At 43.4% G+C, this 22,880-nt stretch overlaps 2 protein-coding genes across 9 annotated transcripts in view; one reads left to right on the forward strand and one right to left on the reverse strand.

Annotated features, from left to right (window-relative positions):
• sik3 (SIK family kinase 3) overlaps nucleotides 1-7,079 on the reverse strand; it is a 49,269-nt gene extending 42,190 nt beyond the window's left edge. For 3 of the 4 annotated variants that reach the window (XR_003932842.1, XR_003932843.1, XM_030109054.1), the window contains exon 1: nucleotides 6,767-7,079. Coding sequence is in view for 1 of the 4 variants with exons in the window: in XM_030109054.1 (XP_029964914.1) it covers nucleotides 6,767-7,057 (291 nt within the window). In the remaining 3 variants the exon portion in view is untranslated. The remainder of the gene's footprint in view (nucleotides 1-6,766) is intronic. The other variant, XR_003932844.1, reaches the window with a different exon arrangement.
• Nucleotides 7,080-8,856: 1,777 nt separating this feature from the next.
• Nucleotides 8,857-22,572, forward strand: sidt2 (SID1 transmembrane family, member 2). Of its 5 annotated transcripts, XR_003932845.1 has the most exons (28): nucleotides 8,925-9,645; nucleotides 9,744-9,865; nucleotides 14,041-14,205; nucleotides 14,305-14,350; nucleotides 14,701-14,802; nucleotides 15,035-15,118; nucleotides 15,232-15,397; nucleotides 15,647-15,740; nucleotides 16,035-16,093; nucleotides 16,344-16,370; nucleotides 17,298-17,336; nucleotides 17,416-17,493; nucleotides 17,636-17,698; nucleotides 17,987-18,102; nucleotides 18,507-18,580; nucleotides 18,672-18,738; nucleotides 18,824-18,897; nucleotides 18,981-19,104; nucleotides 19,201-19,318; nucleotides 19,706-19,842; nucleotides 19,991-20,099; nucleotides 20,614-20,690; nucleotides 20,786-20,832; nucleotides 20,928-21,033; nucleotides 21,112-21,222; nucleotides 21,298-21,411; nucleotides 21,967-22,107; nucleotides 22,212-22,572. XR_003932845.1 is itself a non-coding variant. In XM_030109055.1 (27 exons), exons 1-27 carry the CDS (start codon nucleotides 9,397-9,399, stop codon nucleotides 22,027-22,029), a joined length of 2,631 nt encoding a protein of 876 aa, XP_029964915.1. In that variant the 5' UTR covers nucleotides 8,857-9,396; the 3' UTR covers nucleotides 22,030-22,165. The 5 variants fall into 5 exon arrangements, 4 of the variants coding, with proteins under 4 accessions (XP_029964915.1, XP_029964916.1, XP_029964917.1 ...); XM_030109055.1 differs by lacking the exon at nucleotides 22,212-22,572 and having other exon boundaries at nucleotides 8,857-9,645; nucleotides 21,967-22,165; XM_030109056.1 differs by lacking the exons at nucleotides 16,344-16,370; nucleotides 22,212-22,572 and having other exon boundaries at nucleotides 8,926-9,645.
• Nucleotides 22,573-22,880: the final 308 nt, after the last annotated feature.

Consider the following 22,880-nt stretch of genomic DNA (forward strand, 5'->3'; position numbering starts at 1 on the left):
ACTGTTTGATATTTCCGCAAAAAATAAATGAACATGTGAAGAGTCTGTACTGTTGTTTGCTGTTATAGTCAGGCCAGAGCTTCTAAAGTATTACTTTTTTCATCACTGCATCTTCAATGTTTTTATTCTCCTTGGTAAACAAACTTCAGATTATTTTAAGATTATATTGAATATAAAAATCTGAATTTATCGGTTATCGGCATCGGCCATGAGAAGTAGTTAATTATTGGTTATCGGTATTGGTTAAAACTTTCCATATCGTGCATCCCTACTCTGGATTCCTCTCACAAATGCCTGATATCTGACTTTAACCATTCAGGATGCTTCTGTCACACACTGTTGTAGATTATACTTATTTCCCAATTAATGGCTTAAGAACGCATCTAAATTGTACAGATATCATCACCATTTAAAAATTTGAGCTATGTGACCCCCAGCCCATGATTCAAGTGCCCAAACAGAAAGTGGCCCGACACCAAATATAGTTGCCGACCACTATACTAGATAGATGCATATGCAATGCTTGAAAAATGTCACAAGTATTAAGTTTTGCCAATTACTCTGTTTTGATGTTAAAACCATCAATCCAATCAGATGTTTTACAGTGTACATTATGAGAGGTGTCATGCATTGTCTTACTTTTGCTAAATCTCCAAATAATACCTGAGCAGCACATCAATTTCAGCACATCCATTACACAAACATATTCATGTATTCTGTGATCAATTTAGAAACTATAGTTGGAACGAAATTTGGAATCAATCAAAATGTAATTGTATAGGGTTCGTACAATAACTGGTAGTTACACAAAGTACATCCATAACATAATAAAAAGTAGCATAGCGCTTATATGGAAAGAAACATAACAGGAGGACCGAAACAGGACCGAAATCCTTTTAAAGATTATAAAAATACCACAGTCCAACAATCTATTCATCCTCTAATATCTATCCAGAACACCATGCTACGTCACAAAGCTTAATTTATCACAAAAACTGGTTTCTTCATTGTACTGATCAGCTCTCAAACCTAAAGTTGCTTATAGAGTGTTCCAACATTTCCATTGTACAAATTAATCAAAAAGCACAGAACTATCGAGGTGTGCCCTATGTTGTGATTGGTGAATGTGTTGCGAGGACAGAGTTCCCTCGGCATTGTAAGTAAGTAAGTAAGTAAGTAATTTTTATTTATATAGCACCTTTCACAGGTAAAAAGCCACAAAGTGCTTCACAACACAATAAACAACAATAAAAGCAACAATTACATACAAATAAATAGTCAGATAGAAAAAGAGATGAATAGTCAAAAACAGATCAAATCTGGCCCGGAAACTAAGCAAATGCTTGAGCAAACAGAAAGGTTTTAAGTTGTGATTTAAAAGTGTCGACAGATGTAACTGCATTGACAATAATCTTGTTAATACTGTCCACTCCACACATTATTTATGACGGGCAACGAGCTCCTCCAATGGCGACTCGGCACTGTCGTCCTTGTCATAGAAACCATGGAAACCGGCATGATTTCAAGTGAGCGACGTTTCATCAGCTCGGACCGAAAGCATAGACGAGTACATGATGACAGCACGGAACTGTGAACTTTAGCTGCCACAGACTGTGCTGCGATGTACGTAGATCGTTTTAGGACGCATGCATGTGCACACAACTGAGTGCATCCTTTGTTGGTCCACGCGCGCAGTGGAGTCGGTGGGTGAAAGAAGGAGCTGGCATTTATGCGGGACAATGACTCTCACTGCCTGCAGGACACCATGACAGAGCTGAAGAGCTGCTCTGGCGATAGACGGCGTGATCATCAAAAGCGCAGGAACAAATGATAAGAGATTTTAAGACATCCACCGCACATCTGCTCACTTAAACTTTGTGAATTTCTTATCATTGCTCTTTTATTTTTCTTCCAGCAACTCTCCTCTGCTTTTTCATGCTGTGAAAGTGCAAATTTCCCATTGGTGAGACTAATAGAAAGATACCTCATCTTATCCTATCAGCTCGAGGCTGAGGCACAGGATGCCGATATGATGCATGTGGAACACAATGCCATCATACTGAGGGAGCCTACAAAACGCTCCATCATGTCACGTAACGGAGTCTGGTCTGTGTTGTGCCGCTTTTAAAGACGGATTCAAAGGACTGAGATGCAGCAGAAGAGACGACTAGAGGGCAGGGAGATAAGTCAAGCAGAAACCGAGCCTTTGTCATATTACTCACCCAAATGAAATCACATTTTGCCCTGTGCGTGTGTGTCTGTGTGTGTGGAATTGTTACGCAGTACATTAGGCCTGTTACCTAATGCTTGCCATCCTGCCTGCCCCCTTCCTCCCGCTTGTCCTTTTCTTACCGAAAACACACGGGAGGAAAGCGGGAAACACAGGAAACACAACAAAAAAGAACAGGGTTAAAGGGCTGCTTCCCCATCAACAGACGAGCCAAGACATGCTACCACCATCGCAGCACCGGATCACTGCATATCGTGCTTAACGATCATTTCATCGACAAACACAAGCCAAGGTTCAGGGACATCTGAGACTCTGGGGTGGGAAAACGAAGCGCACCTTTCAAGAAACAATTTACAACCAACAATGAGCTCCGTACTTAAGTGGCGGCCGGACTCTGGCAACCGCAACCACCATCACCACTGGGAAACCATGGAAATAAGTAAGACCTCACTGGAACAAGTTCACTCCTACTGAGCCCTGGCAACACACGTTCGCCCAAGACAACAAGCGACACTTTGTATGACGATGACACAAAGTTCAGATTTTTTTTCAGTGAAGCGGCCCTCTGGTGTCCACAGAGTGGCTTTCAGAAAAAAAACCAGCACTTCTGAAATATCTGTCGTCTTTAGATATTGAGTGAGGACACACAGAGACAAGTATAGTTCTCCAGATGGAAATCAAAATGTCAACAATGATCACCATTTAACAATATTTAAAACACAAATAAAGAATGAAAACTTGCAAAGTGTTATTGATGAATGAGTATGAAAAAAATCTGAGTTATTTTTGGAAAATAATCAGCCTGTTAGATCAGTTTTAAAGCTGTCAGAATGAAATCTGTTCCATCATACAACAATACACAATATAGAGTGATAAAAAAAAAACTGTATTACGTTGTAAAATTCATCAAACACATGTCATTCACGCTAATTAAATAACAGTGCACAAAAAACTGAAACAGTTGTTGAGTTTTATAAGGGCATACACAAGAAAGTGCAAATCTGCCACCTGATGAAGCGGCTGGGTGAAAAATAATCGATCGGTGCAGTGCGTGGGTCCATATCCTCCATCATTATTAGACAAATCGACCAATAACACTGTCCAGATCAGAAGCCAAATCATCAAAAAAGGACGACTGAAGCAGGAGCATTTCCCTATTAATGGGTTATGATGCTTACCCAGAAATTTCTCAAGTCGTCCAACACAAACTACTGGTAACTGGATGTTTTGGGGCTTTTGACTCATGAATGCCTTGGAAAGAAAGATCATAAATAAAGCCTCACCCTCTTCTCTTCAAGTGGGGATGGGGGTGGCATTCCCACGAAAAAATTCTGGCTTAGCTTCGCGATGTCACAATAAAGTATTACCACTTGTCGTCGCTTGGATAGCCAATAACATCTTCCTTATTTTTGTGTCATTTCTTTTTTACCATGATGGTTCGTGGGAAACCAGGACCTTTTGCACACGGCCAACAAGTCAACTCTTAGACAGTGAGACCAACAGCCGTGAATACGACTAATATTCCAATTCATTTTTGATACTCATAAATACATAAACCATACATTTACAAAAAAAAAAAACCTCACCACTTCATGCTGGATTTATTGATGTAAAATAGATTTCTGGATTTTAAAATTTCACCCTGGATAAGCGTAATAAGAGCACAGACAGTAAAGGCTACTACGGACTGAATTGGATTGAATCGAGGGTGAGAACTGATCTTTAGTACGTGAGAAAAGTCACATTGTCCTGTACGTCATCTATGGAGGCTGCTGCCGCCTGAGGGATATAATCAAAGCAAACCCAGAGTTGAGCACTTTTTCCCAGGAACATTTTATGAGCAGAGAAAAGAGCTTGAAAGTCGGCTGAGAATGGTGCAGCTTTTTAACCTCCTTGAGAATCAGCTAACTGGTGTTTTGGTGGTGGACTGGTGTCAAAACCTGCTGCATTCCTATTGGTTGTTAGCAGCTGTAGTTCACGCCAATAACACTCTGCAATGTAGTGACACCTGAGGCTGTAACGTTTCTGACAGTGTCATTAGATTATCTCAGGCTGTCTGTAGCTGCAGTACTGTAACATTTTGAGAACCCCTCTCACTGTATAACAAGACCGCCGATGTTAAGCAACAATCAAAGATGTTGAAATGATTTCTTTTTACGTTTCAAACCATAATGTGTCAGCGAGTATCAAAGCTTCTGTCTGACTTCCACTTCAGGAACACATCTGTGTCTGGACTTGATGAACTTTCACTTTTACACTACTTGAGTGCAGCATGCAGTGATTACATGTGTCATGATTTGAGGCAGCCATTTTACCTGTTGCCTTGCAGGCCCCAGTGATCCTTCAATATATAGCTGACATACTGGTGGGACTGAATTACATAAAGGCATTCAAATAATACAAACCTTCAATGACAGATCAACCTGCTGTTTAAAACATCATGTCACTGTTTGGGGCGATCCGTTGTGCACATTATAAAAGTTCCAAATGTCCCAGAAATGACACTACCACAAAAATATTGAAACATTTTGTAAGATTTCCGGTAATTACTGACATTACAGGGCGGGATAAGTTTCTAAGAATAGTTTTACAATGTTTGGCACAAAACATGGCTGAAAGAAACTCCAAACAAATGATTTGTTGAATCTTTCAGGGTTTACAAAACAAGGGAAAGGCATAGAGAAGGACTAAATACAAATACCCTGGTCCTCCGCTGTGTGACTGCACTGCAGGATATCATACAGCTCCAGTTAACAACAGAGAGAGTTGTTGGGCTATTTTTGACGAGTCAGCATTTCACATCGGATCGTTATGAAACCAAGGCTGTAAAAACAAGGCTCCAGAGCACATTTCATCTGATGACTGATCATCACATCCATATTCATGATATCCACGGGCACGTAAGAGCACACACTACCATTCTTCTGATATTCATGAGCGACTGGGGATGGCAAAAGCCCCCCGCGCTTGTTGATGAAAATCATGAGCTGGCTCAGTCTGTCTGTGTCCGCCATCGACAGACAACAAACAAGGCCCCTCTTTCATTCTGTCGGTCCATGTCACTCTGTCCTCTGCCTGCGTCCCAGACAGACTGGCAGTGAGGAAAGAGACACGCTTGCACACAAAGAATATCTCTTCATCAATCTGTCTCAACAAGCTGTGGACTGCTTCTTCGAAATGTTCAAGGTATACTGTCATGGCAGCCACATCCTCCTTACTATACAACTGACCAGAGTTTTTGTTGGCCTCATGGAACAACATGGAAGTTCTCTTGACCATGTGGCACAAGACATCTAGATAAATAAGATATCAATCGCAAATTATGTGCAGAGTGATCAAAACTACCAATAATCACCACACACCATAAGCTCTAAAACAGACTGTAAACTGGATGTGCTATTAGCATGAATCTTAACAAATCTTTAGTTTTATTGATATGTTTTGGATTTCCATTTTCAAGCAGACGGATGTTCGAGCCACAACAAGTGCCTCAAACAAAGAAGCATCTGATCCATCAGGTCAGCACACATGAAAAGAGCCAGACAGGAGATGTGAGCAATATATATTCATCTAGCTCACTCCTAGATTGCAAGGATTATTGACGTATTGACAAGCTTAAGACCAAGGTCCAAGTCAGGGATCCTCATACCAAGAATGACTGTCTTTACTTTACGTGAATAGCATCAGTTGTTGTCAGCATCTGCCTCTCACTGTTGCCTGTCCGATCATACAGAACGCTGCAAAGCTGGCGCCCTCTCCATGAAAACAGCATCTAAATACAAAGTTTTGAAACCTCTCATTTTTGCCATGTCAGAGTTCTCCTGTACGGGAGGACTCATTAAAAATTTCAACAGACTGAAGAGTAAACAAAGTTCAAGTACAGGTCAAACAACGAGAAAGGTGTAAGAAACGTTTTCAAAGCGAAAGGATAAGTGATGAGTGGTTTGTTTAGCTGCCTCTGGCTGTCAGAGCTGCTTTTCGCCGGGTTTCACTACTACTTTTTCGGGGGAATTTACAAAAGGGAGCTAACAACACATTGGCAAACAAAGCCCATCAACTCTGGAAGTTTGTCATTAAGTTATTTAGTGCCCGTTTAGTACATTGCTCTAGCATCACTTCCAACAATAACTAAACCTTTACGAACAGCTAATTAGCTGGTGAGCTAAGCTAGCTCCGACAGGATGGTTGTCTCCTCTTTATCATCTTCGTCAATACCCTTCTCCCCGTCCTCTGCGTTTTGCCAGACATTAACCCGGGCCCGGCTCGGTTTCTGTTAAAGTACTCCCGCCAAATACACGCGAAATTCGGTTTGATCCCAAGCTGAATGTGTGTGTATTCCGTAGCTGTTGGTGATGCCCTGTGCCGAGCGGACCCCCGCTACACCGAGGAGCGGTGTCACTAAAGCGGGCTGGCCGCTGAGTCTCCGGAGCCTGAAGGCCCCGGCGTCATCCCGACTACATGGACGAAAAAGCTGAAAATACAACAATGACAACTTGTAATTGTTCACCTCCAGCGCTCGGACATCACCCGCCTTACCTTCGCTTTAGTAATGATGTGTGTGGCTAGTTTAACAACCGCGAAATTTCCCTTGCCGATGGTCCGCTCGATTTCGTAGTGGCCCACTCGGGCTGGGGGGGGCCTGGTGGCCGAAGTGTGGCCAGGATTGGTGATGCACCCGGGGGCCGTGCCTGTACGGCCGGTGTGGCTGATCCCGGAGGACGGCTGGGCTCGGTTCTGGGAGCCCATGCCTGCGTGGGTCGGTCGGGCAGAGTGCGTAATCCCGGCCGCAGCGGACCCAGCAGCACCTCCGCTTGACACGGCCGCCATCTTCTCGCCTCTCTGCGGGAACAACAAGCAGCCTTGCGCAGCGCGCATCGCGGGCACGCCCCCGCCCTGCGTCATTTTACGTGGAACGCTCCTCCGCAGCGCCCTCTCTAGGTTGTAACCATGGCGACGATCGGCGTAACAAATGACTTCATCCACAGAATCGTATTGTGGTTGCTATGGTGACGGAGAAGTGCGCATTATCACTTGGGTTCCCATGATTCAGTGATTCCTCAAGCGCAGCGCTGTGTGTGATCACACACACACAGCTTTAATATTACATGACAAATTGAAATTCCCGAGTTAATATTGCTCCGTTACAACATGGGAATTAACATATTTATCGAAAATATGGTCACAGCTTCTTCTGATAGCTCACAAACAGCTGCATATTATTTGCATAATGAGCCAGGCTGAATATTTCTTTGGATAAAAGGTCAGGTTTCCTCATTTTATGTTGTTCAAATCATTTCTACCAACGAGTAGCTGCAGAGGTAAATGTCACTAGTATGCTGTGAAACGACCCTGACCTTCTGAGGGGGTAAAGGTCTTTGACAAGATCTCTTAATGAACATCTTCTACCGAAAGGCAGTGGAATCGGTTATATTACCATGGAAATTTAATTTGAAGATTCTATATTTGCATAGAGGGCAATGTAGTCACAAATAATCTCGTGCACATGTACGCAAGCACGCACGCTCAAAGAAGACGCCAAAAAATTCCACCATATCACTAATATTGATTGTTGTAAGGCGTAGTATACATTTAAAGTAAGAAAACAGCAATTAATATATTCTTATGCAACAAATCAAACTCATATTAGGTGTTCTATAGAGAAATGTTTAAAAATATAGGTTTTCAGAATACCCACTAATAACTTAAAACATCTATTGGTTTAATTGAAGATTTTTTTCTACATTGCTTCAAAATGATTTAACTGAAAATGAATTCTGTTCTGCTCTGAATCAGTCATCAGGATGAAGACAGCGCCACTTTGTGGACAACATGAGTGACTGCATGTAAGAAATGCGAGCACAAAGCAAGACGCTTCACTTGGCATTGAAGTCAGAAATAACAAGTGTCAAAAACTGCTGTTGCTGTTTTATCCCATTATGGTGGTGGCATCTGACAATTTTAATATTGTGCTATTTGTTGGTTGCAAGTTAATTTTTGTCCTTCATTTTGTTCAAATTTGCATACCGGAATGATAGTCAAAAATACCCTTATCTCTTAACAAAAACAGCGAATAGTCGATCTAATAGAATAATTTTGCTCTCAGTGTTTGATTGAGAAAATGTAATTTTTGAACTCATTTTGAAAAGCAATAAAACGGGGCGGGGCGGGGGTGGTGGGGTTCCCAGTTTTTGCAACAATTAATGTAATATTTGTAATGTAACAGGAATAAAAGATTTATCAAGTAGGTAGAACTGTTTTCAAGCACACTCTCAAAATAATCCAAAAGCATATTTCCCCCTACAAAGTTGAATTGTTTTCAAGTACTGAGATTGATGAATTTACTAAACATCTGCCAGAATGTCAGGCAATAACAAAATACCAACAAAAAAAACAAAACGTGACAAGGAATTCATCAAAAAATATTTTTTTGCATCAGCGTGTGTGTTTTTGTTTTTGTCATTTTTTTTATGTATTTTAAATGAGTTTTAGGGGGACTGATTTTAAGGATACATTTAAAAGATGCTTCCATAATAAAATCAAAGCAGCTGGAGAATTACGTTATAACATGACGTCATGACGTCGTACGTCGGTTTGTTTATTGCCTGCGCGTGGAGGGGGCGCTCAAGACTCGGATCTGTAAACAGTCTCCTCTGAGCTGCAGCGCTCTCACAATGCGACGGCGCCACGAATATAGGGCATGCCGACGGTTCGAGCAGGATGGACTAAAATAATCCACATTATTTGCTGTCATCGTCCCCGAAGCTGGATATGAAATCTACAGTTCAAAACATGGAGCTGCTGCTTTGCCACCGTACGAGACACCAATGCTAATGCTGTTAGCACGGCTAGTAAACAGCTTGAAGGACTTCAGCGGTTCAGACTGAGGAGGGTTTCTCTGTCGCCTTGTTGTTTTGTTGTTTTTGGACGCACAGCTATCAGTTTCTACTATTTACGGATTCCAACAGGACAAATACATAGGTCTATCTCGGAAGTAAACATCTCCCTGTGTCGCTAGCTTCCCAGTTAGCAGCTGTTATTAGTGCCTCAGTATTGAAGCAGCCTGTAATTGTAACTGAATGGGGTGGAGTTTCTTTTAGTTGTTTTGCCTTCCAGGCTCGCAGACTTTAGGTATCTTTTCCCGGTTGAGGAAGGCGCTGTCAGTTAAAATGGTGCTAAGGAGCTGCTGGAAGTCTCGACATAAAAACACCTCTGGATCTTCTCCTTGTTGGATCCGACCGGGACTGGCCGCTCTGTTCTGGTTATGCGTGACCCAGTTAGTGTGCGGCGGCGGGGCCGTGGGGGAGACCACCAACGTGGTCCAGAAAGACGCAGAGTTTGATGTCACCTATAATGACACGGTCACAAGTGAAAACCAAACCATCTATGCTTTCAATCACACGATTTCCAGGAATAAGGTGAGTTGATTAGTCATCCTATTGATCTGCTTGTTTTTCTTGCTAAATGACATCATGTTTCATTGAATCACCTCTGCGCTCCTGTATTTCTCTTCCAGACTGAGGGAGTCCGTGTGACTGTGGACGTGTTGTCACAGAATCTGAAGAGTCCTATCCTATTTGTGGTGAGACAGCAGCAAGCAGTGCTGTCTTTTCAAGTCCCTTTAATTCTCAGAGGCCTGTGAGTAGCCCCTTTTTTCACACCTATGACATACAAACCTGGAGCACTCCTATATTATTAATTCAGCTCATCAAGTGGTATTTGGGACATTCAGTCTCACTCGATTTTAGCACCTGCCACTTGAAACACTAGAGAACTCACTGTCTATTGTGTTAAGTGAGATGGTCAGCTTCACACTCAAAAGTCCTCACTACTACTATGCACAAGTGTGTGCCTTACATGTTGACTTTACAGTCACCCATCATGAATGTTGAGCGCAGAGCAATGGGTGTTTTCTGGTTTATGTGGGCCATCATGAATGATGACACATTATCATTCTGGAATTTGATCCACATGCTCCTCTGTAAAAAGTTGCGCAAACAAGTCCTACATACACACGATGTATTACATGCCAATAATTTTAATAGTGGCCATAGTATTTGTAAGGTAACATAAAGCAAACCTCCTCACCCTACTATAATTATGAGTTTCTCCACCTCATTGTGTTTTGCTGGGCCTTTATGGACATATGTTGTACCTCACTGCACTCATAAATATTGTACATCAAGAGGTGATCCAAGGTTGTTTAGAGAAAGCATCTGTTTTCTCCTAGATGGTGAACATTGGTCACAAGACACTGTGTAAATACTCTGCATGTCACAGAGTTATGCGGTTGCTGTCTGAAAGCTGTGGCAAAGCTCACTTTTTGTGTGTTCAGCAGAAACTGCACTTGCCACATACCGCCCGGTTGTTCTCTGACCGTCAGACGTCGCACATTACTTAATCAGGTAGATTCTAATGACAAGTCAGGAGTTCAGCTGTTTATTAGCCATTGGCGAACAGCCCGTCTGTGATGAAATCTTTGTGTCCCACACTCTCTGCATGGAGCGACGCCACGGTTGTGCAACAGCAGAACCATGTGCTGTCCCGTGGCTTAGCATTTCTTAGTATATCACCAATGCACATTGGACTTGAACTTCCTTCTCAGGAGTTCACCATTCTTACTGTAAATCACTTCTCTTGTAATTTCCAAGGTTAGGTCACTTCTGTTTTCTGAAGCTGTCTGTCACATGCTGTCTTTAAATTTATACGTCTTTCGAGTTCCACTTCGCTTGAAGTTTGACCTATTGGACCTTCTCTCCAAGTGAATATTTGTTTTTCACCAGCCAACTAGTACTGCTAAAATAATTCACCCTATTCCCATCCTATTCCACTTACTGTCGCTGTAGAGGACGTATGGGAATGTGTCTGTAAACACAGCAAAAGTAGAATACTGATTCCACTAAATGAAGCAAATAAAAGTTAATATGTAGAAATGAAGGATGTCTATTAATCCGTGTATCATTCGTTCAATTGATATTCAATTAAGAATCAAAAAACAAAATATTGAAAAATGAGTCGTTTTTCCTTTTTTTGTTTTTAAAATAAAAACGAATAAATGAAAATTGGTTTGTTTTTCAATATCCCGTTTGTTAAGACAGATCAAATAAAGGAAAGTTGAAATACGGCCACAGAGCAGACTTTAATGTGATTTTTCAATTTCTTCGATCTCCGTGACCCGGAAGTTCTATCATCTGTGTTTTGATTTTTGCCAGCGGGAAACGTGGGCGGGTCACGTCAACCTGTGGGTCAGTTTAAGTCCGAATCAGGCCGAATTTTGCCCCGATCTTCTCCTCCCGACCGAAGCCGACAGGGTCCGACTGTCGGGAGTACGCAAATGAGTTCGAGTCCGATCCTCCTCTGGTGTGCGGTGTGTTCAGAGAGATCTTTTCCGGTCGGAGCCTCTCAGGAGGCGTCGGAAGGGAAGATGGTAGATAATGCACATGTTTAATATTTCTGACTGCAAATGTGGTGTGTGGTGCACTCCGAGAGGCGCCGATCAGCTGAGGGCCGAGCTGTCCACACCCCCGGAATAGAGCTCCCTGAATGGCTGAACAGCTCTGTCTAACCAAGGTGCTGCTGCTTCAAAAAAAAAAAAAAAATCCCCTTCCAGCTGTCAGAGAAGGAGACATATGTTTGTGAAATATATTATGACAGTGAAAGAGAAAAGTCAGAACTCCTAAACTCAGCAGTGCAGAAAGTGAGTGGTTAATCCTCAATCTTTCCTGGATGAACTGTATTTCCTAAATTCACACCCAAACTCTGATCTGATTCATTCATTTGCGTCTCCACCAGTCCTGCAATAATCCCAATGTTTGAATTCATCCCCACTATTAACCATCACGGAAGAATGGGGGAAAAAACTTTCCCTGCCTTCAGAGCGACAGAGCGACGTATAATGAAACTGACCTAATCAAAGCTCAACAAGTTTTTATTCTGGTGTAAACTATCCAATCTGGGGACAAAAAGAATGATTTAAGATATTTGGGGATTTAAAAAAAGTAGCTTTCATTTGTCAGTCTGCTACTACTACTTCTTTACTACTGCTCCACTCGGGAGTCAAAAAAAAAGCACACACACACTTTAATAAACTGAATTATTATCAAATGTGGAGTGTAAATTATAAGAAAATGATCTCTGGCAGCTGGGAGGGGATTTTTTTTTTTTTTTTCATTATCTACGATCTTCCAGTCTGACGCCTCTTGAGAGGCTCCGACCAGAGAAAATCTCTCTGAAAACACCGCACACTACAAGAAGATCGGACCCGAACTTGCGTACTCCCGACAGTCGGACCTTGTCGGCTTCGGTCGGGAGGAGAAGATCGGGGCAAAATTCAGCCTGATCATCCTGTAGTGTGTGCTGGCCTTAAACTGACCCACAGGTTGATGTGACCCGCCCACTTTCCCGCCGCAACAACCAAAACACACACGATAGAACTTCCGGGTCACGGAGATCGAAGAAATTGAAAAGTCACATTAAAGTCTGCTCTGTGGCCGTATTTGAACTTTCCTTTATTTGATCTGTCTTAACAAACGGGATATTGAAAAACAAACCAATTTTCATTTATTCGTTTTTATTTTTAAAACAAAAAAAGGAAAAACGACTCATTTTTCAATATTAAGTTTTTTTGATTCTTAATTGAATATCAATTGAACGAATGATACAGGGATTTCCAATGCTTGTTTTTGTCGCACATTCAAAAGATTTTCTTGAAAAAGCCCAAATGCTGCTGTGAATATGAACATGTTGCTTCATTATCAGCATTGCCTGCTTCATAATCAGCCATGAACTAGTTCACCCTTCAGCAGTCAGTCAGTATGTTCTTGTGGATTTCTCTTTCACATCTATATCTGCATTTTAGATCTGACCCGTATCAGAGTGACCATATTCTGTATCTGGCCAGAGTCTCTTGGAGACGCTGCAAAACATTCCTTTAACTTTGATGTGAACGTTTTCTGATATAAACATACAACACACTTAAGTTAAAAAAGAAAAAGAGAGGTAGACCATTGTTCAAAAACTATATTTCTAATGCTTTAAAATCTTAGTTAAAAAGCAACAGAGGTGTTCTTCTGTGTGTGAGTTTTTATTTTTTAAACTAAAGAAAAGAAGGTTATCCATTGTTTTATTTGGACTAATTTCAAAATGCACAACAGGATTCACTCACTAAACAAAAGGAAGGGCTTGGTCACCGTTGGTGTCAGGTTGTTATTTTGGCACCGCTGAAAGGAAACTACCCGAAACGGACTCATGCAGGTTAAAGTTCTCAGAAATAAGGAGGAGTGTGTCTATTTAAAAGAAATGATTAAAACTCAAAATCGGTTGTGGTGGATTTGGGCAGTTGTTCTGGTACGCGGTGGAAGCCTGGCCGCAGCATTGCAGCTGCACTTTGTATATTACATTTACTGAAACCAGAGCAAAGGAAATCACAGTCATCTAATCTGCAAGATGTTAAGAATGCCCGCTTGACCTTTTTCTCTAACAAGCAGAGCCAAGAAACGATCTGATCCTTTGTAAAAGCTTCAGTTGTGGAAAAACAGGTCTGCATTGATGAGCTGACTGTTTGGGAAATCGAAAACAGACCAAGGTTGAGCATCTTTTTACTAATATGTTTAATGGATCGAGACTATGATAAATAAGTCATGAGGTTTGAGTGCAGGTGGCAGGTTGGATTTGTGAAGTATAGACACATGAAAGGCATATAGAATTAAAGGAGCTCTGCCTCTATTTAAAAGTCAGAATGTCCTTTTAGGAATACACACAAATCACAGTTTACTTGAACATTTTTGATTCTAAGCTGCTGTTTACTCTTCCAGCTACCAGAGGAAATACCCTTACAATCATGTGGGTCGAACGCTGTGCCAGCCTCCGACCCGGGCCATCTCAGAAACCCAGCACTTTTTCATCGACGTGTCCACCCTGTCCAGCCAGGGCACCAACTACCAGCTCCGAGTCAGCCGTGTTGAGAGCTTCACCCTGCAGTCAGTGACCTCCCTCTTCTATTCACCATTCATTTAGGACACTGTTTGTTTTAACAAGCATCAAATTAACTTTCTGGTATTCTTGAAATTTGACAACAGGACAGACAAGAAATTCAGCTTCACCGCGTCACCCTCGCAACCCCAGGTAAGCTTTCCTGATGCTGCGGCTCACACAGGCGTAGGCAGAGAAGTGGGGGGTGCAGGATGCAGGGGAAGGCATGAATTAATGGAGATTTCAGAATTTGCACAGTTTGTTGCAACATTATTTTTCTCCAGAAAGTCTTGCTTTTGATTACACAAAAACACGCTTGAGATTTGTTTTTCTTGGTCCCTGTAATCCATCAGATCAGCCGTAGTATCTGCATATTATTTAATTCCATTGTGTCTGAGCCGGAGAAAGCTGCTTGTCAGCTATTGCAGTACAATCCAGAACTCTCTCCCAGCCTCCTCTCATGATTCAGTCCCTGACTGGCCGTCTCTTCCTTTGTGTCTCAGTATTTCAAGTACGTCTTTCCAGACGGGGTGGATACTGTGATCGTCAAAGTCAACTCGGCCATGAACTTCCCCTGCTCGGTCATGTCCATCCAGGACATCCAGGTACAGCCTGTGGGCGAGTTCAGACAGACGGAGCCTGATTGAGGCTTTCTCTGCTTTCAAGCCAGACTGCTGCTGTCCTCAAGTGGCACCCATGCCCCGTCTTTGTGGTCAACGCGCAGTTGCATTAATGCTCCACATGAGGGCAGCACAAAAATCCCTGCAGTGTAATAACTTGAAATTAAACTAAAGTCACTTCAGTGATGCTCTGAGGTGACTTGTTCTTTGTTTTCAGTGTCCGGTTTATGACCTTGACAACAACGTGGCCTTCATTGGGATGTACCAAACCATGACCAAAAAAGGGGCCATCACTGTGCAGGTAGTTACACACTCATGCAGTCGGGATTAAACAGCCCAGCACGTGTGTGTTTGTGTGTGTGTGACGGTGCCGTGATCGTCATATTTCTTCCTGTGCTGTTCTGTGATATCCAGAGAAAAGATTTTCCCAGCAACAGTTTCTACGTGGTGGTGGTTGTAAAAACGGAGGACGAGGCGTGTGGAGGCCCGCTGCGCTTCTACCCGCTGCGCCCCGATGAGCTCATCGACGCAGGCAACCGCAGCAAGGTCGTCGACGTGGTCGTCTCTCCCGCCATCAACTGTGAGTCACTGCAGCACGTTCAGACCGGACCCGGAGAGAGTTGCTATTTTAAATGATGAAGAAAATCAAACTCTCAGATATATTTGAAATCAGTTTAGCATTTTGATTAAGTTGTGTTTCTTTCCCATTTTGTGGCTAATCGGCTATTGTTCACTGCTTATAAGCTGTCAGGAGTCGTCCTGTGAGGAGGACGATGTACATGATGCCACTGTATCATTGAAGTTGTGGTAAACATATTTTCCTCCACAGCGGAGGTGTATGTGATGGGCATGCTGTTCTGTCTGGGCATCTTCCTCTCCTTCTATCTGCTGACCTTGATGGTTGCCTGTCTCGAAAACAAGCGGTGAGTTTTTTAAGATTGTCTAATGTGTGCATCCGCCACACCATACACACACAGAGACTGTGTATTACTTCAGAAATAACAATGTGCTCAATGTTTTTTTTTTAGTGAAGTGACAGACATATTCCACTGTTATTGTGATGCAGCATCATTTTCAGACTTGATATCATTCCTCATTACTGTTCCCAGTGCAGTGGAGGAAGTGCAAACTCTAATCGAAGAATGCGGATCTGCACAACAACTCCATGCTGAATACAAATGATGCTCATTTGCATCTTTTCTGCTCCGTTTCTGCAGGATGAAAAAGAGGAGAGAGGTGTTTGAGGATCCTGCTGACACGTCGCCCGCTGAGACAGGTAACCCGGCAACTAGCTGTGGTGGGCTGGCCCATCAGGGGGAACAGAGGGTGTGTGGACCGCACCATTTTCAAAAACACTAAAAAGACAGCCAGAATGTTTTAGTAAATAAATGAGACAGTACATGGGATGTTATGTTTAATTACTGTGCAGTATAATAACCTTTTTTTTGTATTTGTGATCATTAACATTTGTTGCTGAATGTGTGTGTGTCTCTCTTTCTCTCCTAATGCTAATGTGTGGCTCACAGCCTCTCTGCTCGGGAAGAACGGAGATGGTATAACGACACAAATCCTCCTCTTGTGCACTTGCTGCCCTCGCTCACCCTGTCTGCAGACGATCTGAATGCATCACTGTGCTCGCTTTTTATCTCCCTGACATCCAAACAACATTCACGAAAAGAAAGACCGGAGTTTATGACCTGCAGCGCCTTTTGAGCTGCCGGATGACATTAAAATCAGCAATACAAGGCTGCTGTGATGCTGATGTGTTTGGATAAAGAGGCATATCAAATTTTTATATTATTGCCTGCAATACTTAACAGCATGATAGATCCACACGAGCATGGACACACGGATGTGTGCTGCTGCTGCTGCTGTGTGTATCTGTTTCTGTTCACTGCAGTGTTGCTGCCCTGATTTGACTTTAAACCACAAGAAACTTGCGGCTTTGGAAGCATTCACAGCTCTCCACTGCAAGCCATTCATGTTTTGTTGTGGTTTGCTCTTCAATGTCAGCAGCCTGCAGCTGAATCCCCGCATGTTGTGGTGCTTCCCCCGTGTCTGTGTGGACATGCGTGTAGCTTGTAGTGTTGACAGGGACCTGTTATGCTCCCACACGTTTATATACACTGACTAGCTGCGGCAGTAGAAAATGTCCTTTGTCTGGTCTAGACGTTGAGGCTGATGTCAAATTACATGCAGTCATTGATGTCTTTTAACAGCTTAGTGCCTCTAAGCAGACTGTTTGACTTTTAGTTGTAATAAAGTTATCATTTCAGTGAAAAGTGTATTAAGGGGGCTGCTTTGGACCAGTTATTTCATGATTAGTATAATTTTTGGATTTTTATGAAGCTTAAAAAATGAGCATAATAGGTCCTGCTTTAGTTACTAACAAGTCCTCCATGCTGTTTGTGAAATGTGTATTATTATTCCTTTTTGATTTTTTTTTTTTTCTTAACATGTCCCTGTACTCTTGTCAACAGGCAAAACTCCAGCCTCTCCGTATGAATACGGCTCGTTTGGTGAGTTCCTGATGAGTTTTGGTTTTGCCCGTGCTTTTCTTTTGATCGGTTTTAGCCAGCTAACCGCTCTCCTCTGCAGCGGACAACGGCAGCACGTTGAGTTCAGAGGCCATCACTGACAGCGCCACGTTCACCGACAACAACTATGGATACATGGGTAAGGTGGCGCCGCCGCCGGGGTCGTCTCCGCTCCATCCCGGTCAGCCTGTACGTCACGGCTTGCCTCCACAGCCTGGCTCTGCAAGATGACAGCTCTGCAAGCGCGCCTCACCGGTTTCCTATATCTCTTTATCCATCAGGACAGGAGCCTTTCAAACGTCGACCAATCCTCAATCATCTTCACCACGTAGCCGTCCGCATCGGTGACACGCTGCCGCATAATTGGCCTTATCAAATTCAAACTCGCTTCTACCCAATCAGCACTATCTGAATCACAGATCTATAAAACCTAGATGCCTGAAGGATTCCAGATTTTTCCACGATGAGAGACTGACAATGTGAAGATCAAAGCAACAATAATCATTTTGATTTATGCGCTATTTGCGAATGCTGCAAATCAGTTCCTTAAGATGTGATGAATTTGAAGAGCTTTACAGCCTCTTACCGTTTGAATTCCGTGATTTTGAATCTAACCCAGTCTCGTCCATCAGAGCGGTCCCTGGACAGCGTTGGGCGAAGCCGGCAAGAGTCTCTGAGCTCGGTGGAAGAGGACGACTACGACACTCTGGATGACATCAACTCGGACAAAAACATCGTTCGCACCAAGGTAGCGTCTTTTATTTTCACATTTACTCCATCCATCGTAGTGATGGAATGCTGCCTTTCCTAACATTTTCATTTAATTACTTACTTGAACTGCAGCATCAGACAAATTCTTACCCAGACAAATTGATGGAGTAGCTTCCTCATTTGGTATCTATCTGTGTCTACTTCATACTTTTTGTCTGTTTTGAACTCCTTGTATGAGTTTGTCAGCTGTGAATGTTGCATCATAACTGCAGAGATGAGTAGTAAATGGATTTTGGGGATATTTTTTCTCTTGGATGAAAAAAAAAACAGGAAATATCCTGGCACTTGTGTGGGATTATTGAATAATTTTATCCATACTCCAAATTTGAAATTACAAATTGGTTCACCCACAGTCTTTCTTTTGTCATCTTCTTTTTCCAGAAATTTCTGTGTGTGTCAGACCTGGCCCGCAAGGACAAGAGAGTCCTCAGCAAGAAATACCAAATCTACTTCTGGTGAGCGCGCTGCTGCTTTTACAAACACAAACACCGCTGTGTAACACTGGGATGATGTATCTTAAAGCTTGATTGGTGGTCCTCTCTAAAGGAACATTGCTACGATTGCTGTGTTCTACGCGCTGCCCGTCGTCCAGCTGGTCATCACCTATCAGACGGTACGTTAACTTTAATAGTGTTTCCAATATTCCACAGCAAAAGCCACCAACACACAGTTATGGGGTCTTAATCTCTGTTCTGCAGGTCGTCAATGTGACAGGAAATCAGGACATCTGTTACTACAACTTCCTGTGTGCCCACCCGCTCGGCGCTCTCAGGTACACACTCATCGCGTGTTTAATGCGTCGCAGACGTGTGTGAATGTTCGTCACGGTAACCTCGAAGTGCTCGTCTCGTGCAGCGCGTTCAACAACATCCTCAGTAACCTCGGCTACGTGATGCTCGGACTCCTCTTCCTCCTCATCGTCCTCAAGAGAGACATCGTCCACAATCGGGCCATGGTGCGCAACGAGCTCAACGCGCTGGTGAGTCGCACGTCGGTGATTTGTTTCAGTCTGAACTGCATCGGTAGACCGCCGGTTGTTCACCCAGCGAGGTCTCCTCTTTGTGTTCTCTCTCAGGAATGCGGCATCCCGAAGCACTTCGGTCTGTTTTATGCGATGGGGACGGCTCTGATGATGGAGGGCCTGCTCAGTGCCTGTTACCACGTGTGCCCAAACTACACCAACTTCCAGTTCGGTAAGACCGCCTGCTGCCTTCCTGCACTCGCCAAGGTTTCACATGGCTGCTCTGCCTTTACAGGCAGAATCCAACTCAAGGTTTAGAGTTTAACAACATCCCGTGATTGTTTTACAGCTACAGCTGTACGGCTACTGTTTAGTATCACAGGAAAAGTGGTTAAGAATAGAAGATTGATGATTGGGACAGGAAGCAAAGTACAGGTGCATCTGAAAATATTAGAATATCACTAAACCATTACTAGAGCATGACAGTGGCTTTTCATCCACAAAAGCTTCTAAACCTTCAGGGTAGAAATACCCAGTGAATCTGTTGTGTAGCTTCTTGTCATTGACCTGCAGTGGCTCAGTTAAAATGTGTGTTTTGTGGTTGTGTTCCTCCCTTCAGACACCTCCTTCATGTACATGATTGCCGGTCTGTGTATGTTGAAGCTGTATCAGAAGAGACACCCGGACATCAATGCCAGCGCGTACACTGCCTACGCCTGCCTGGCTGCAGTTATTTTCTTCTCTGTGCTGGGAGTGGTGCGTACTCTCAACCCTTATAATAAGCCGTAAAACATCGAGACGGGCGTTTCGGTCCTCACGTTGTAGTTTAGACTCCTGTAAAAGGAGACAACCCGCATCCAGATGCTCTGGTGGTGTAAAATGATCTTGATGATGTGATTTTCAGGTGTTCGGGAAAGACAACACCGTGTTCTGGATCGTTTTCTCAGTGATCCACATCCTGGCCACGCTCCTCCTCAGCACGCAGCTCTACTACATGGGCCGCTGGAGACTGGGTAGGTTCACACAACGCCAAACGCAATCCAGCAGGAAGAAATCGGAATCGGCTCAAATGAACTTCTTAAGTCTTCTATTTTAGATTTAATTTCTTTAACACGTTTATATTTGGATTTTAGGCCTATTGTTACTTTTATGTGGCATGTAATAGATCACAGTTGATACATTTTCAGGTTCAAATTGACTTAAAATCATCATTATCCCTGAATTATCTGAATGAATTTTGTGGGTGTGATGGCTCAAAAAAAAAAAACAAATCAGGAAAGATGTTTTTCCATAATGAATTGAAAGAGTTTAAACAGATCAGACGTTTGACACTGTTTTACAGAGAGTGTGATATTAATAAAATTCCCAACCACTTTTTTTTCTATAGATCAGAGTGTAAATATAGAATTCATCCGCAAACAAATTATAGAAACGGAGAAAACGTCTCACTCGTTTGGTTTGTCTTTCCAATCCAGAGTCATTTGAAGTCTCGCCCAGTGTGTTCATGTGTGTATCTGTGTGTGTCAGACGCCGGCGTCCTGCGCAGGATGGTCTACATCGTCTACACAGACTGCATCCGGCAGTGCAGTGGACCCATGTACATCGTGAGTAGAGAGCCGGATATCGGCATTTTGTAGCAGTTATGAGCTCGGTGTCGAATAATCCCTCCACCCTGTGATCGACTGCTTCTGTCTGTTAGGACCGCATGGTTCTGCTCGTGATGGGAAACATCGTCAACTGGTCTCTGTGAGTAGCGGCGGTGTGATTCCCTGCGTGCGGCGGAGGCGTGCAGCGTGCTGGGTGGTGACCGATGTCCGTGTGCTCCTCTCTCTACTCTCCAGGGCGGCTTACGGCCTCATCGAGAGACCCAACGACTTCGCCTCCTACCTGCTGGCCATCGCCATCTGCAACCTGCTGCTCTACTTTGCCTTTTACATCATAATGAAGGTGAACACAGAGCAGCGTTTCTCATCGGAGAGAGGAAGAACGGTTTCATGTGCTTAACGCTAAACTGTGTGTGTTTAGTTGCGGAGCGGCGAGAAAATCAAGTGTCTGCCGCTGGTGTGTATCCTCTTCACTGCTGTGGTTTGGGGCTTCGCGCTGTATTTCTTCTTTCAAGGTCTCAGCACCTGGCAGGTCAGTGTCACACACACATACACACATCTTTTACACCCGTATGCGCTGACGTTATAATCATTCTTCCCGCCACAGAAAACTCCGGCTGAGTCCCGCGAGCACAACAGGGACTGCATCCTGCTGTCGTTCTTTGACGACCACGATATCTGGCACTTTCTGTCCTCGATCGCCATGTTCGGATCCTTCCTGGTAACAACGCTTGTGTTTTCCTCTGAGTTTGATTAGTTCAGCTGTGCAAAAAAAAAACAAAAAAAAACACTCAGTTCTTTAATCCACAAAAATACACATTATTCATCTTTATAAATCCGGAACATGAAGAGTTGCAGCTGTTTGTTTTATACACGTACACAGTGGTCTGACAGAGCCACAAGAGTTTCCTGAAGTACCACTAGAGGGCACTCAGGTTCCGCCCACAGTTTGAGAATCAAAGGTCTGAAGTGATTTTGTGAGTGGATGCTTGATTGGGCTAATCAGATGTCTGGAGGAAAAACAAAATCTTTGTTTGGTGAATTCTCCTCAAAGAAACGTGTGCATCCACTTGCTACATGAGAATTAAGTCTTTTTAAATTAGTGGATTCAAATATTTGATCATATTTTGAATTAGAAAGAAGGGTTGAATTCAATGTTTTTCTGTTTCATCCAGGTGGGATCAATAAAGCGCTCGACTAACTTCAAAAATGAAATTGTGGCATTTTTAATATAAAACTTGAGCACTGAGCCGTCGCTCCTCTTGCTCCCTCCCAGGTCCTCCTGACCATGGACGACGACCTCGACACGGTCCAGAGAGACAAGATCTACGTCTTCTAGGTGTGCCAGACCTGCTGGGAGGAGCTCGGTCTCCTCTTCTCTGCCTTATCGCCCTTCTCTCTCTCTCTCTCTCTCTCTCTCTCTCTCTCTCTCTCTCTCTCTCTCTCTCTCTCTCTCTCTCTCTCTCTCTCTCTCTCTCTCTCTCTCTCTCTCTCTCTCTCTCTCTCTCTCTCTCTCTCTCTCTCTCTCTCTCTCCGTTTTTCCTCTGTGGGTCTTTGAATGGAAAAAAGAAAAGCACAGGCAGCAGCGACCCGTCTCCTCCCCGCTGCCTCAGTCAGCCGGCGGAGGGACGGTGGCGGCCTGCACGGACACTGGTGTGCCAATGGAGAGCTGGGCAGAGCGATGCTGAAGTGTTTCTGTCTTCTCGCTGCCATCATCGATGTTTACTCACTGCTGAAGACGAAGATAATGTGCAAACAGTTCAATTTAACTTATTTTTTAATGTGTGCATCGACATCGGACCTGTGAGCCAACGGTGTATTTTGGGAAATACTGTTTTTATGCTGAGTGTGTGTGTGCGCGCCTGTATTTGTACAGGTGTGTGTGTGTGTGTGTGTTTACAAGTATATGAATCCTGTCCAGTCTATCAGTGGCCTTCAGTGTTTGAATCACGTTGTCACATACTGTGCTCTGATCGGCCAGAGCGATCCGTCCTTCTGTGTCTCTCTCGAGAATATCAGTGATTGTATTTACTGCTCGACTGCCCTCAACTACGACTGCGGAGGTACTTTTTTTGCACTGTACTGTACGGGGAAATAAAGAAATTATCGTCAATTGTTGCAGGAGTGGTTACTGAATAAAGGTTTCTTTTTCACAAACGTGCCTTTTTTTATTTCTGTGCAATTAAAACA

The sequence above is a fragment of the Salarias fasciatus genome, chromosome 14 (assembly GCF_902148845.1).
Source record: "Salarias fasciatus chromosome 14, fSalaFa1.1, whole genome shotgun sequence".
Lineage (NCBI taxonomy): Eukaryota > Metazoa > Chordata > Actinopteri > Blenniiformes > Blenniidae > Salarias > Salarias fasciatus.